The 13,540-nt window shown below is 48.2% G+C and overlaps 5 protein-coding genes across 9 annotated transcripts; 2 read left to right on the top strand and 3 right to left on the bottom strand.

Annotated features, from left to right (window-relative positions):
* Nucleotides 1-133: 133 nt before the first annotated feature.
* Nucleotides 134-1,438, bottom strand: LOC138129842 (uncharacterized). Its single transcript, XM_069046153.1, has 2 exons — nucleotides 657-1,438; nucleotides 134-602 (listed from the first exon to the last, which is right to left on the bottom strand). Exons 1-2 carry the CDS (start codon nucleotides 1,358-1,360, stop codon nucleotides 209-211), a joined length of 1,098 nt encoding a protein of 365 aa, XP_068902254.1. The 5' UTR covers nucleotides 1,361-1,438; the 3' UTR covers nucleotides 134-208.
* Nucleotides 1,439-2,098: 660 nt separating this feature from the next.
* Nucleotides 2,099-4,089, top strand: LOC138129860 (uncharacterized). Of its 2 annotated transcripts, XM_069046180.1 has the most exons (3): nucleotides 2,099-2,209; nucleotides 2,791-3,590; nucleotides 3,636-4,089. In XM_069046180.1, exons 2-3 carry the CDS (start codon nucleotides 2,896-2,898, stop codon nucleotides 4,027-4,029), a joined length of 1,089 nt encoding a protein of 362 aa, XP_068902281.1. In that variant the 5' UTR covers nucleotides 2,099-2,209; nucleotides 2,791-2,895; the 3' UTR covers nucleotides 4,030-4,089. The 2 variants fall into 2 exon arrangements, with proteins under 2 accessions (XP_068902281.1, XP_068902273.1); XM_069046172.1 differs by lacking the exon at nucleotides 2,099-2,209 and having other exon boundaries at nucleotides 2,727-3,590.
* Nucleotides 4,061-7,152, bottom strand: Uvrag (UV-resistance associated gene). The gene is made up of 8 exons (XM_069046087.1): nucleotides 6,854-7,152; nucleotides 6,613-6,802; nucleotides 6,033-6,562; nucleotides 5,635-5,803; nucleotides 5,350-5,583; nucleotides 5,129-5,294; nucleotides 4,662-5,068; nucleotides 4,061-4,608 (listed from the first exon to the last, which is right to left on the bottom strand). Exons 1-8 carry the CDS (start codon nucleotides 6,926-6,928, stop codon nucleotides 4,190-4,192), a joined length of 2,190 nt encoding a protein of 729 aa, XP_068902188.1. The 5' UTR covers nucleotides 6,929-7,152; the 3' UTR covers nucleotides 4,061-4,189.
* A 169-nt stretch (nucleotides 7,153-7,321) lies between these two features.
* On the top strand, nucleotides 7,322-9,345 carry LOC138129821 (beta-1,3-glucan-binding protein). 2 transcript variants are annotated; one of them, XM_069046124.1, is made up of 5 exons: nucleotides 7,322-7,625; nucleotides 7,772-8,229; nucleotides 8,279-8,421; nucleotides 8,470-9,007; nucleotides 9,060-9,345. In XM_069046124.1, the coding sequence occupies exons 1-5, from the start codon at nucleotides 7,508-7,510 to the stop codon at nucleotides 9,246-9,248; spliced, it is 1,446 nt and encodes a 481-aa protein (XP_068902225.1). In that variant the 5' UTR covers nucleotides 7,322-7,507; the 3' UTR covers nucleotides 9,249-9,345. The 2 variants fall into 2 exon arrangements, with proteins under 2 accessions (XP_068902225.1, XP_068902229.1); XM_069046128.1 differs by having other exon boundaries at nucleotides 7,485-7,625; nucleotides 7,713-8,229.
* LOC138129790 (probable DNA double-strand break repair Rad50 ATPase) lies at nucleotides 9,249-13,515 on the bottom strand. Of its 3 annotated transcripts, none has more exons than XM_069046104.1 (5): nucleotides 13,383-13,515; nucleotides 10,803-11,560; nucleotides 10,616-10,754; nucleotides 10,131-10,571; nucleotides 9,249-10,081 (listed from the first exon to the last, which is right to left on the bottom strand). In XM_069046104.1, the coding sequence occupies exons 2-5, from the start codon at nucleotides 11,531-11,533 to the stop codon at nucleotides 9,383-9,385; spliced, it is 2,010 nt and encodes a 669-aa protein (XP_068902205.1). In that variant the 5' UTR covers nucleotides 11,534-11,560; nucleotides 13,383-13,515; the 3' UTR covers nucleotides 9,249-9,382. The 3 variants fall into 3 exon arrangements, with proteins under 3 accessions (XP_068902205.1, XP_068902201.1, XP_068902195.1); XM_069046100.1 differs by having other exon boundaries at nucleotides 13,365-13,508; XM_069046094.1 differs by lacking the exon at nucleotides 13,383-13,515 and adding an exon at nucleotides 12,104-12,259.
* Between the last annotated feature and the right edge of the window lie 25 nt (nucleotides 13,516-13,540).

The raw sequence follows: 13,540 nt of genomic DNA, 5'->3' as shown, positions 1-13,540 counted from the left end.
CCCGTAAACTTGTTGATCTATTTTCAGTAGGATCTGTTTGATAACAAAATTGTTTTTATTAGGAAATTAAAAACTCAAATCTTATCAAGATTTCCTAATTGCTTCGACAGGTTCTAAAGATATAACGACCCAGTTATCAGTTGGTAGTGTTTATTTTCTAAGCACTTTACATTTCATAATATTGTGATTGCAAAGTCCAATCACGAATTTAATCAAACTTGTGCATGAGGGTGTGATATCTCTGGTGGAGATGGTCCAACATGGTGGCATTGTTGGCATGTTGTTTTCTCAAGAAGAAGATGTTGGTGACCTCTTCGGTGTCCTCTTTCGTGTATTTGGTCCCCGATTTGGACCTCACGATGTCGACGAACTGGTTACCGTACTCTTCGGTCGGTTCGATGATGGTACCTTCCCCGTAGTCGTTCCAGGTCGCCACCTGGACAACATCAGTGTTAGCGACGGCCAAATCGATCGTCTGTTGGAAGGTGTTGGTTCCAAATTCGATGGTGAATCCGGGTCCGGGCCAACCTCCTTGCTCGTAGAAACTGTTGAAACCGGGGTAGGCCACACCTATCTTGGTCGGGAGGTCCACATTAGCGTACCTGAAACAGTACCACCGCCGTACAAGATTTGTCGGCTGGTACCGAGTGTATTACCAGTTTTGCAGTCCATCCATGAAATCCTGGTAGATCCAAGCGAACTCCCCTTTGTTGAACTGACCCCCTTGTTGATGTTGGTACCAGAGCGTCAAGAAAGTGGGTTTGGGGTCCAAGGGGGAGAAAATCTGGTCCCACTGACCTCCATCGGTCAGAGCTTGGGGTCCAAAATCGAGCAAGAGCGGAGCCCCGTCGAGTTGAACGTAATTCCCTTTGTTGAAGTAGTTGCTCTGGAGGTACTGCATGTCGGCCGTGCCTTGTGCGATCTTGTCGGGAACCCCAGCAAGGTTCAGATTGTTGTCTTCGTAGACGATGGCGAACTGGAGACCGGCTCGGCTGGTACCGTCGATGATGGCCTCGCAGTTCTGCTTGTTCTTGGGGTAGTCGGCGTACTCGGTGGTTCCGGGCCAGTCGAGGAATATTCCGGCGATACCGGACGTCTTCATCACTCCCAGTTGCCAGTCGATCACGGTGGGGTCTCCGGATGCGTAAGCGCCGATCTCGGGGTGGTAGAAAGAGGCGATGTCTTGCTTACCGTCGACGACGTTGTCGGGGTTGCGGTTCGCCATGGTCCAGTGGATCCCCCACTGGCCGTTGTTGCTGTCCTTGGTCTCGAACCAGGGCATCATGTGCGCGAAGATTTGGGCCCCGCGGATGGCCACGCCGCACTGGAGGACTAACAGGGTGAGCAGAGTTGCTTTCATCTTGGTGGTTCGTGGTCGAGTTCGATGCGGCGAGGTGGCGGCGACTGATTTATATAGTCATCGTTTCATATCATCATCAAGGAAACACTTGAGTTTTCACTTTATCCATTTTGTATAGTAAAAACGTTTTAGATGTGGATTGTCAATCTCAAGGTCGCTTAAAACTTAAAACTGTACTTTAGTGAGAAATCTGTCATAAATTCCAAATAAATCTTATGAGCGCGCCTAGTTACTTTTCCTGGTAGTGCCAACCTAACCACAAGTCCCCAATCCACATCTACAACGTGATCAAGAATGACTGAGTCTGTTGGTAGCAATGAAAATTTGAATGATTTTGGTACCACTGTAATCTAAACGCATTTCAGGTTGTCAGCTTTGACAGAGTTGACAGGAGCATTTGACGTTTACCATCAAAGGGTCATTTTTGTAATAGCATAAACATACCCGACATAACCAAATTTTTTTTAAATGTCGTGTCAAGTTAAAACATCCGGTCAGTGCCAATTACGAAACAGAAAAACACCAATATTTTTCAATTGTTTCATTGCCAACAGACTCAGCCATTGTTGATCACGCTGTATAACGTGCCGACTATATTTTTTTTTTAATCAACTGTCAAAGTGTTGTCAAGTTGGTATGAGAAATTGAACGTAGAAAATAGTGCATTTCACAATGTACGTTGGCAGCGTCGAGCCGTTCAAGGTCATCGGTGCTGTCATTGCGCATAACAGTTTGCGTTGAAAAATTAACGCACAAAATTTGAAAAGATGCTTTCGCGAAAAAGGCTAGTGGGCAGCCCCTCATAGAGAGTGGAAAAATGGCCCTGATTCGGTGACAAACTTGAATTGAGTAAGAAAATCACGTTAGACATTTCAATTACGTTAGACATTCATAACCTCAATTTTATATGGGGAAACTGATTTAAAAAATAGACTGTATAATTGTAAAAAACAATTACATTTTTTGCACAAGAACCCAATTACTGTTATTTTATTGGAGTGACTCAGAAAGAACCACAAAATGTTTGACAATCTTCCTTTCAATTTAGAAAACAAGTACCAAAACTGGTTTTTCGAAAATTCTTCTTCTTGAGCGTTTCAGTCTTCAGTGATCTATTTGGTAAAAGTCAAATGACACTTGACTTGGACAAAATTTGCAAACATGCCCATCATCCGGTTTTCATAAAAGAAATGTAATTGTAAAAATCACACAAAGTACTCGACATTTTTATTAATTGTTGAAAAGATAAAAACCTGGAAATAACTTCTTACAAGTTGTAAAAAAGTAAAAAAGTGTTGTTTCATCATTTACTTGATTTAATCGAAGTTGTTACTGACTCATGTCCGCTTGTTTAGTAGTTTTGGGCAAAGGGTACTCCACATCAATCAAAACCAGATGGAACAAATCAAAACAAAAATAACTTTTGACAGATAACAAAAACTCGAGTGTCTCAGCTATCGTAATCACTCTTGGGGTCCTTTTGATGTCCTATATAAGGACCCACTCTGGCTCACCACAATAAACAACTCGCAAAAATGAAAGTAGCAGTTCTTTCGTTATTCTTCTGGGCCTTTTCGGCCCACGGCGCCGACGTCTACGTCCACATGATGCCCTGGTTCGAGACGAAAGAGAGCAACAGCGGCCAGTGGGGGATCCACTGGACCATGGCGAACCGCAACCCCGACAACGTCGTCGACGGTAAGCAAGACATCGCCTCTTTCTACCACCCCGAGATCGGTGCGTACGCTTCCGGCGACCCCGACGTCGTCGACTGGCAGCTGGGAGCGATGAAGACTGCCGGAATCAAGGGGGCGTTCATCGACTGGCCCGGCACCACCGAAGCTTTCGACTATCCCAAGAACAAGGAAAACGCCGAGGCCATCATCGACGGTACCAGCCGAGCCGGTCTCCAGTTCGCCGTCGTCTACGAAGACAACAATCTGAACCTTGCGGGGGTCGGCGACAAGATCGCGCAAGGCACCGCCGACATGCAGTACGTCCAAAGCAACTACTTCAGCAAAGGGAACTACGTTCAGCTCGACGGGGCTCCGCTCTTGCTCGATTTTGGGCCCCAAGCGCTTTATGACGACAACTGGGACCAAATCTTCAGTCCTCTCGACCCCAAACCGACGTTTTTGACCTTGTGGAACCAGAACCAACAAGGTGGGAGTTTCGTGAAAGGAGAGTACGCCTGGGTCTATTCCAACTACTTGGACGGATTGAACAACTGGTGAGGGCGAGTTTTTGTAATGCTCTTGGTGATCGATCGTTTTAGGTACAATTTCCAAGAGGTACCGATTAAAGTAGGCGTGGCTTATCCCGGTTTCAACTCTTTTTACGAACAAGGAGGTTGGCCCGGTCCTGGATTCACCATCGAATTCGGAACCGACACCTTCCAAGCCACCTTCGATTTGGCTTTGGCTAACACTGACGTCATACAGATCTGCACGTGGAACGACTACGGAGAAGGTACCATTATCGAACCGACTCTGGAATTCGGTACGCAGTTCTTGGACATAATCCAGGCCGCCACCGGGACCCAGTACACCCACGCCGACTTCGATGAAGTCACCGAAATCTTCTTGCTGCGGAAACAACACGCCAACAACGCCACCATGCTGGGACACCTCGCCCAGCGGTACCACAACCTCGTACACAAGTTCGATTAAGTGAACAGTACTGGTTAAATAAAAGATCCAGTAAAATGGAATAAATATTCATTATATGAATCCAGTTGAAATCAACATATGTAATCTACAAAAGGAAAAACAAGAGTGTTAAATACACCGGGTTGTAAAAAATAAAATATTAAATATTTCGATAAAACAATCACAAATTCGGTTTTGGCTTGACCAAGTTGAACGACTTCGTGTTCAAAAGCGCGTCCGTCCTCGCCATCAGAGGACTGTCGAGAGTTTGTACTGCACTGACGGAAATCTCGGCGAACTTTTCGCAAGTCTGCACCAGGCTCCCGTCGTTGCTGCAACACTCCGACGAAGTGCCGTTCTTCATCCACTTCTCCAGCAGCTCCGACTGGCCGTCGTCCAGTTTCGGCACGCTCTCCTCCGATGCCGCTTCTTGCTTCTCCTCCCGACCTCCCGTCCGGTCCGCCTCCATTTCCGCCAGGTCGACGGAGGGATCGAGCAGATCCGTCCCTTGCTCGATCACTTCCTCGCCGTTATCACAATTTTTGTTGTCTTCGTCGACCACTCCTTCCTTTATGACGATCGAAGCGCTGCTTTGGTCCGCTGAAACGCAACACCTTCAGTACTGACACTACGCTAAAATCAACAATACCAACCTGACTGTTTCGAGGCTGCGAAACTCTTGAACGAATCGGAGGTGATCTGTTTGTTCATGAAGGCTTCGGGGATGGCCAGGATCTCGCTCAAGCCGGGCCCGCACTCGCTGCTCCTGTACATCTTGTACTTCTTGGGCAGCTCTTGGTAGCGCTCTTCGCTCAGTTTCACGGTCTCCTCGACGCGGACGCTCTCCGCCTCCGGTCTCAGGCCTAAACTGCACGTCACCAAGGGGAGCGTCTCCTTGCAGTCTCGGCCTTCCAGGAAGGTCAGCAGGTTCGGCAACGTCGCTTTCAGGTCGGGGGTGTGCATGAAGAACAACCACCGCAACTGGGCGATGTTCTTGTTCAGTAAGTAGACGGCGTAGGTGAACTGGATTTTCTCTTTGCCTTTGGTGAACAGAGGGAAGCTGGAAGAGTTTCATCATGACGGAACAAGTGACAGATGTCAATTATGTCATCAAACTCACTCTCGTTCTCTTTCGGGCAAGTTGGGCGACACGTGATCGGTGATGTACGACCTCGATCCGTAATGCGTCATCGAGTATCTTAAGGGCACTTGCAGGAAGGTGGAGCACATCAACAGGACGTGGGTGATGTAGCCCAACGCGACGGAAATCCCCGTGTCCGAACAATCTGAAATTACCGCTACTTGTCACCTGTCAAATGTCAAAAGTGCAGTGCCACCAACCTGATAAAATGTCCGAATTCGGGACGTAGATTCCCTGGATGGTGTACTTCTTCTCGGTCATCTGCTGGATGGGGTAGATGAAGAGCAACTGCTGCAACAGCTGCCTCCTCCGATGGTACAGTTGCGAATACAGCGTCATCAACAGGTCGTGGGTCGGCACCATGTTCTTTTTCAATTCCTTCAACTTGTCGGTTTCTCGGCTCAGCCTGTAGTAGCTGTCCATGAGTTCCAAGTCTGTCAACGGGAAACGTATCATGATGGTCAACACTCTCGAGATCTACTCACTCTTCCTCTCGTTATCCTCCGCCAGGTCTTTTAATTTGTTCTTGAAACGTCTGATCAGGGCGGACTTTTTATCCCGTTCTTGCGACAACAACTTACTTTTGAACTGCTCGATCTCGATTTCGTTTCGCATTTTTTCCATTTCTTTTCTTTGCATTTTCGTCGGTTTTTGCTGGAAAAAGATTTTCAAATTATCAACGGTGCGTGGCGCAACGCGTACGTCACGTGACAACTGTCACTTTTCTCACAAACATTTTTACATCATTTCCTGATTTACATCCACACAACGTTTTATTTACAAGAACAAACATCACGTGCCACACGCACGGTGCGTTTTAAACACGTTTCTGGTAAGTGCCGCCGGTGCGAACGTTGGAAATGAAAATGAGGTTATGTCTTACCTCCAACATCTTGTTGACCGACTTCATGGTAAGTAACTGGGGGGCGTATCTAACATTCGACGGACTAGAAGCGCGCGGACTTTCCGGTGAATTCGCTTCGTCCGAATTGTTCAGCCCGCACTTAACCTCAATCTTTTCCCTAACGACTTGCACATCTAACCTCTTATTTCTAATAGTAACTTGTAACGAGTGCAGCTTGCGCAACTTGTTGATGTTGTAACTGCTCCTGACTTCCGCTTTCGGCGCCCGAACCGCCGTCCTCCTGAACACCTGCTTGCACCCGTCGACCGCCTTCACGTTGAGATTGTCGACGAACGGCGGCGACTTGCCGCTCTCCTCGGTGACCACCTGCCTGCTGGTGAAAAACCCGCCCCTTATATTAAATATCACAGTGTTCGGGGTGAAAAAGGCCGGTTGGATCTCGGCGATTTTGTTCCCCAAGTAGACCAGTCCCGACAAGTTCACGCCCCAAGTGGAGACGATGGCATCGGCGGCGTCACACGAGTGTCGCCACACTCGCAACACCACAGCTACAAAAAGTGCGTGAAAAGGGGAATTCGAAATTAGTCCAGGGGGGCACCTGTTGTCGACAGATTCGACAAATTGCGTCTGTCCAGCTCCGACCACTTTGGGTTCGCGCTGTCGAGTTTCTCGCTGGTGTAGAAAGGGGCGCTCATCGTGGTCAGGTGCAGGGTGAAGTAGTAAGCGCCCTTTTTCGGTAGGTGAGGGAAATTCAGGCCGAAAATCTGGTAGACGTGTCGGAGACGGTACTTGAAACGGACCGACAGGTTATCGCGTTTGCAAATTATCGAGATGGTTACCTGTTGGGTTACCAAAGGTGTCCATTGTCGACTCCTCTGTCGGCCTAATAAACTGTCCGAAAGGGGGAGATTCATGACATGCAGTATAACAATTTATCGGACGCTTTGACATATCATATTTCTTTGAGGTTATGTTCGAAATACGTCAAACTTTCAAAATAAGAACGAAAAGTCGAGACTGTCGTCGACCGGCCCGACGAAATGATGGAATATCTTTGTAAACACGCGTCAGCAGTCTGATTCGTGGAGTTTAGACACTGATCAAGCAAGAAAAGACAATGATACAATAACATGTCATTATGGATCGTGCACGTTATGAAAATCGCTCTGACGTGACGGTCGCAGCGCGACAGGACCGGCTCCAGCGAAGTCGGGCCCAAGTGTTAACACAGCTTCACCACTTGCGGCACCGTCGCTATCAATATGAACTGCGTAATAGTCCTCTGATTACTACAAATTGTTATTGAGAATTTTATAAATCGTTACGACGAAAATTTGTTCGAATCTTCGTGAATCCCCTCCTGTTGAAGAAGCAAGTTCTTCTTGGCAATTATGGAATTTCCAAAGGCCTTGGATCGGCGATGAATTCAGTCAAATGTTTACAGAAGTGGTATCGATAAACAGCGTCGCATTTAGCGTTTGCAATTAGCAACGATGAAAGTGTTGGTGGTGTTTATATTTTGTTTAGTGAGATCTACTTTCGGTCAATTTGAGGTGCCAGATGCTTTGGTCGAAGTGTTTCGACCTCGAGGTCTGCGCGTATCGATACCCGGTAGGCAGGAGTATACATTTTTTTATCTCTTTTTTACGATAACCACTTTTTTCTCTTATTTATGCTTCTGATGCAACAAACGCACAGCTTATTATTAGGTAGAAAGATGTTTTCTTCACTACGGTCGTTTTATTTTGCCGCTCTAGACCAAGAAGGAATCAAGTTGTTCGCCTTCCATGGCAAGATCAACGAGGAAATGAACGGGAGGGAGGGTGGTACATTTTCCAGAGACATCCCCAAAGCCAAAAATGGCCGATGGACGTTTTACGACGCTAACGCCCGACTGAAAGAGGGCGACATTTTGTACTACTGGACCTACGTGGACTACTTCGACGGCAAAAACAAACTGGGCTACCCCAACGACGACCAGAAGTTCGTGGTGAAGCAGCTGTTGGACAAAGATGGAGCGGCGCCCTCTGTTACTCCTCCGACCGTCACCAAGGCTCCACCGCAAGAACACACGACTCTTGAGAGCGGTTGCAAGGCCAGCGTGACGACAAAGGTCAACGAGAGGGTGTGCGCGGGGGAGCAAATCTTCCACGAGGATTTCACCACGTTCGAGACAAACATTTGGAGACCGGAAGTGAAATTTGCGGACAAACCGGTACGAGAAGAATTTTTCTGCGAATATTGTAATAATTCGAATTTTGCAGGACTACGAGTTCGTCTTCTACAGGGCCGGTCCACCGAATCTGCAAGTGAAACACCACCGCCTGACGATTCGGCCCGTCCCTTCGGACGCGGTGTTCGGCGAGGGGTTCGTGAGCCGCAGGGAGAAAGTGAACCTGGCGCCTGCGTAAGTGGTGGACGACGAGTCGCGTTTCATTTTATGGAGTTGTGACAGGTGCACAGGAGTTCCCGGGTCCATCGAATGCGTCCAGACCCCCGGTGCTTTCTTAATCCTCCCGCCGGTGACGTCGGCACAGATCAGCACGAAGGGTAAATGGTCCTTCAAGTACGGCAAGGTGGAAATCCGGGCTAAGTTGCCCAAAGGCGACTGGATCTATCCGGAGCTCTACCTGAATCCGGTGAACGAAGAGTACGGCCCTGGGTACGCGTCCGGTCAGATCAGGATTGCGTTTTCGGGCGGGAACGAGGATCTCTGCAGGGACTTGCGAGGGGGGTGCATTTTGGGGAGCAGTCCGGCGGCGCGCAACTACGCTGTGAAGAACATCGTGAAGAACTCCGGTTCCTGGAGCGACGACTTCCACAAGTTCATCGTGATCTGGAAGCCGGATCAGATCACCATGATGGTCGACGACCAGGTGTACGGCAATATCTACCCCCCGGAGGGCGGTTTCGTTAGCGAGGCCTACAACCTGGACCTGGTGAACGTCGAGAGGTGGCGCGGGGGGACGTCGTTCGCGCCCTTCGACAAAGAGGTGAGCTGGACACGCTCGTCGGAGGGAGATAATGGATAACTTGTCGTTTTAGATGTATCTGGTGTTGGGGGTGGGCGTCGGGGGGCACTGCTTCGAGGACCGCAGCGACGCCACCAAGCCCTGGACGAACAACGACCCCAAGTCGCAGAAAAAGTTCTATCAGGCGGCGGCGCAATGGGGCGCGACTTGGAGCAACGCGAGCCGCCTCGAGGTCGACTACGTCAAAGCGTGGGCCTTGTGATTCTTTCAAAATAATTTAATGATTCACTTATACAGAAAATATTGAGTTGCCATATAAAAACAATATGCAAAAATAATACAACAACGATACGATAATACTTGGAGATTTGTACGATGCGAGAATTTGGGGCGTCGTCACTCGGGACTCCGCCCGCCGTCGGTCGAGCTGCCCAATCCGGACGGGTCGTCGCGCCGCGGCTCCTCCCCGTAAATCTCGTGCAGGGCGTCCAGTTTGTTCACGATAGCCTCGCTCCGGGTGGTAGTGTTCGTCACTTGTTGCACTAAACTGGAGCACTGGCTCTCGAGCCGCATCAGCCTCTCTTCGCGCGCCGACAGCACCTCGTCCACGCTCTTCTCTTCGAGGTCTTGCTTCTGGTTGGTCTCGGAGACGTCGGTCTCGTAGCCCGGCTCGTCCTCGCTCGAGCACTCCTCCTTGTCGTCGCTGTAGCCGCTCTCGACGCTGTTGTTCGAATCATCACCGCCGCCGCTCTTCCTCGAGGCGAACTCGATGCGCAACTGTTCCCACTGTTTCTCCGTGTTGGAGTTCTTCTCGCGCGCCTCCTGCCACTTCTCGCGACTGTACTCCAGTTCGACCTTGAGTTCGGTGAGGAGTTTGCGCTTCTGGGCCAGTTCGTAGCGCAGGATCTTCTCCTGGGTGTGGAGGAGTTGGTGTTTCTTCTGGAGTTTGCCGACCACGTGCCAGGTCTCGGACAGCTCGGTGGAGACTAGCTCCAGGCGCTTCTCCTGCTCCTGCATGCGGCCCTCGAGGTGGTTGTTGAGTTGCTTCAAGCGACAAGTTTCCCGCTCCAACGACTTCTTCTCCAAGATGAGGTCCTGAGAAGGTTTCGCATGAACAGAGTGTCGCGGGGGAGGCTCGACTCACCTTGAGGCGGATGAAGGTCTGGCTGACGCTGAGGACGAGGTGCGGCCCTTTGGGGGTCTCCACCACTTTGTAGCAGGGGTTCTTCGGGTCCTCGGTGCTGACGGGGGCGCTCTGGTGGCTCAACAGTTCGATCAACACTTTCCACACTTTAGGCAAGTTCTCGACGATCTCCGAGGCGCTGTTCAGCTGGTGGGAAATCTGAGATTCTGCATTTGCCCGTGGCGCTTCTTCTACTTCTTCTTCTTCTTCGTTCGTGTCCTTGGAATCGTTGACTTCGCTCACGAGGTCCAACAGGACTTTCGGCAAAGCCGAAACCTGGTTGGAGTCTTCGTTGATGGCGATATCTTGAAGGAGATGGTGGTTCTCTTCTAACAATTTGATCAACTTTTCGATATCGATCTCTTGGTTGTTGTTGAAACCGAGAAGGATCTGTGAAAAGAGCTGCAAACAAAACTTGAGACGCACACGAACCCCACAAAACTCACCTGATTTATGACAGACAATTCCGCTTGGTACTGGCGACACTCGGCTTTGGTCAATCCCAAATTCGACTCTAGATTCTTAATTTCGTCGTATTTACTGGAATTCTCCTCTTCCAACCGTTCTATGGTCTCTCCAAGCTCCCTACAAATACTTGTGACGACCGGAGACAAAACACCGCACCCAACTCACCTATTCTTGTCTCTCTCTTCTTGCAACTCCTTCTTGACCTCATCCAACACGTTCCTCATTCCTTCCTTCTCTTTCGCAGCAACTCTCTGTCGCTCCTCGTAGACCGCCCTCAAATTCCGGATGTTTTGCAGCTGCTTCTCGTACTCCGCCCTCAAGTCTTGCGACAAAGCAGTCAGTTCTCTCTCGGCCAGAGACGCTTCGATCTCTTTCACCTTCTCGCGCAACTCCGTCAACTGCGCTTCTCTCATCATCAGCATCTGTTTGGACACGCTGACCACATCTTTGAGGGCGACCACGTGCGCTTTGTAATCCTCCCTCTCCTTCTCGAAACTGACAACTTCGGAGTTGAGGTCTTGCAGGTCGCTCTGCAACTTCGTGATCGTCACCTTCAACTCGAGATTCTTCCGTCTGATGTCTTCCAAGTCGTTCGTCGCACAAGTAAGTCCCCTGTTCGCTTTCAATTCGTCGTTTTCTTGCTTCAGACGTTTCACTTCTTCTCGCAACTCCTCCATCTCTCTTCGCTTCTCCCGGATGAACTCTCTGCGCTTCTCGTGCTTCCGCGCCAGGTCCAGCTTGAACTGGTCGAGTTCTTCTTTCATGCGCCTCTGCCGGGCGGTCTTGCTCTCGCTGGGTGAAGCCGCTGCGGCTTCTTTCTCGGGGGAGTTCATGGGTTTGTTGTCCCACCAAATGTCAGGTTGTTCGTTTTCTGTTGCACTGCGCGTGTTGCCCATTGTCACCGAACTTAAACTAAAACGTCTCTGTCGACAAGAAAAATTCGTGATGAGGAGGGGGTGTGAGTTGGTTTTATTTTTAAACGACAACTCACAACATCTACACAAAAAACGAGCGATCTGCGTGACTCTTAACGATATCAAAACGTATTCCAAGAGACTCTACGTGTTATTATCAAACGTTATTTTTAGGATTCCGAGGAAATTCGACCGAAGGCGATGCCAAGACTTTCACGTGCTCGATTGAACAATTACACAGCGCATTTTTAAATATAACCTCAAAATGGCAACGGACAATGTGTATGTTTTAATTTACGGCCAAAGGACTAATTTTGGGGAATGCGCAGAATGCGAACCGTGTCAACAAAAGTTTTGCCAAAAGCAGAAGAATTGTTGACGTTTACGAAGAGGAAAAATTTGCGTGGCGTCAATGTGTTAAGTAGGCAACCAGTTATACAGTACAGGACAACAAAGAGTTTACACCATTTTGGAAAAACGTCACACCACCCACTCCAAAGCTGTCGAAATGTTAAATGCACAAAATAAACAAAAGCCAGACAGGAAACAAACCATCGCTTGTATTTTTGCCTCGATTAGCACAATTTGATGTTGGCAAAATGTTGACAACAGAGGGTGAATTGTTTGATTTTCAGCAAGAGAAAACAAAAGCGCACACTGTGACGACGTCGTGAAGGTTTTTCGAGGACAATACGTCACACCGTAGAGGTGAAACGCTCAGAAATAGTTTTTTTGTTTGAAAAAATCTGTTGCGTTATCGTTACATCTGTTGGAAACGGAAGTTTTCAATAAGGTTGACACCAAGGAAGATCTAATATGCTAGGTAATATCTAATATGGTGCAAGACCGCAATAAATAACAAGGCAAAGAATCAATATACAAAAAAACTAGATATCAACAGAAATAGACTAGTTTAATTAACACCCGCACGTTAAAATTTGAACTAGAAAATTCTTGGAAAATAAGTCGGAGTCATAACTCGAGTCAATGGATCAATGTTGCAACGTCGCAACATGTGTTTTGTTCCAGAGAGTATGCCTGCAGTCAGATTCTACACAAATTAATGTTGATTTGGTTATCAGAGGCGTCATTTGTTTTAGAATTTTGTCTAATGTCTTTTAAGTAAATGACATTGACCTTATTAGGTTTAAGCCACTGACTTAGCAGATGTAAATGTCAAGAATTCGTGGTGTACCAGCAGGTGGCGCCACTACCAAACCACAAATCCCCGCGTTTGTCCACAAGCACAATCTCTTCAATTTAGAATGAGTTAAGTCAAAATGTTACTTTTCTATTTTTAGAGATCGATCGGTCGATGATTGAAATGTGCGTTGGTCCAGGCTGGTGCAACTTCCGCCTTTTCATTAGCACATGGAGAAGGCAACGAACCCAATTAGCAGATACTTCTTTGCCAAAAATAACTGTGAGGACGCAGATCTTCCGCAAAAATCACAAAACTGACAACGAGGACGTTGTCGTCAAAACAAGAGCGTCTAGACGGATTCTATGGAGTTATTATCCGGAGATGAGTCTAGTTTTGAGTGGTTTCCAAGAAATCCATCATGCGAAGAATGGCGACGGTCGCAGCTTATATCAAAGCCTAATTTTGAGTCTGTCAAGGCTTTTGATGACGTCGGTGTGTCCACCGAAAATAATTGTTTTGTCTTGTGTTTGTTTGTTTGGCGCGATTGTCGATTCGGCTCTGATTACGAAGGGCGTTATGCAAGCGGTGTGAGTTGCGAAACTAGGAGGATTAGATCGGGAGCCGACACGTGGTTTAGTAAAACCGCAAGCAAACATCCTATTTACTTACGGCAAGATGGAAACTTACACGCACTACACCATATAATACTGAAAATCGCACTGAGTCCCTCTCCGCAGCGGCCTTATTTATAGAAATTTATTTATCGGCTACGTAAGCAGTCGAAGATCCTCTGCCAGGTTTTAAAAATACTACCACTACGTCTTTGCCGCCGTCTCGTTCCAACC

The sequence above is a fragment of the Tenebrio molitor genome, chromosome 1 (assembly GCF_963966145.1).
Source record: "Tenebrio molitor chromosome 1, icTenMoli1.1, whole genome shotgun sequence".
Classification (NCBI taxonomy): Eukaryota; Metazoa; Arthropoda; class Insecta; order Coleoptera; family Tenebrionidae; genus Tenebrio; species Tenebrio molitor.
The sequence above is the reverse complement of the archived record's forward strand: the minus strand, read 5'-3'. Positions and strand labels throughout refer to the sequence as shown.

What these genes read in the sequence shown, in the direction of transcription:
- LOC138129842 (XM_069046153.1), bottom strand. Translation starts at nt 1,360, where the DNA reads ATGAAAGCAACTCTGCTCACCCTGTTAGTCCTCCAGTGCGGCGTGGCC. An exon ending in ATGGATGGACTGCAAAACTG is followed by an intron (nt 603 to 656) that starts GTAATACACTCG and finishes GTACTGTTTCAG; the next exon opens with GTACGCTAATGTGGACCTCC.
- LOC138129860 (XM_069046180.1), top strand. Translation starts at nt 2,896, where the DNA reads ATGAAAGTAGCAGTTCTTTCGTTATTCTTCTGGGCCTTTTCGGCCCAC. An exon ending in TTGGACGGATTGAACAACTG is followed by an intron (nt 3,591 to 3,635) that starts GTGAGGGCGAGT and finishes CGATCGTTTTAG; the next exon opens with GTACAATTTCCAAGAGGTAC.
- Uvrag (XM_069046087.1), bottom strand. Translation starts at nt 6,928, where the DNA reads ATGAATCTCCCCCTTTCGGACAGTTTATTAGGCCGACAGAGGAGTCGA. An exon ending in GTCGAATCTGTCGACAACAG is followed by an intron (nt 6,563 to 6,612) that starts GTGCCCCCCTGG and finishes CACTTTTTGTAG; the next exon opens with CTGTGGTGTTGCGAGTGTGG. An exon ending in CGGTCAACAAGATGTTGGAG is followed by an intron (nt 5,804 to 6,032) that starts GTAAGACATAAC and finishes ATCTTTTTCCAG; the next exon opens with CAAAAACCGACGAAAATGCA.
- LOC138129821 (XM_069046124.1), top strand. Translation starts at nt 7,508, where the DNA reads ATGAAAGTGTTGGTGGTGTTTATATTTTGTTTAGTGAGATCTACTTTC. An exon ending in TCTGCGCGTATCGATACCCG is followed by an intron (nt 7,626 to 7,771) that starts GTAGGCAGGAGT and finishes TTGCCGCTCTAG; the next exon opens with ACCAAGAAGGAATCAAGTTG. An exon ending in AAAGTGAACCTGGCGCCTGC is followed by an intron (nt 8,422 to 8,469) that starts GTAAGTGGTGGA and finishes GAGTTGTGACAG; the next exon opens with GTGCACAGGAGTTCCCGGGT.
- LOC138129790 (XM_069046094.1), bottom strand. An exon ending in GAAGAGAGAGACAAGAATAG is followed by an intron (nt 10,755 to 10,802) that starts GTGAGTTGGGTG and finishes AAGTATTTGTAG; the next exon opens with GGAGCTTGGAGAGACCATAG. An exon ending in AATTGTCTGTCATAAATCAG is followed by an intron (nt 10,572 to 10,615) that starts GTGAGTTTTGTG and finishes TTTTGTTTGCAG; the next exon opens with CTCTTTTCACAGATCCTTCT.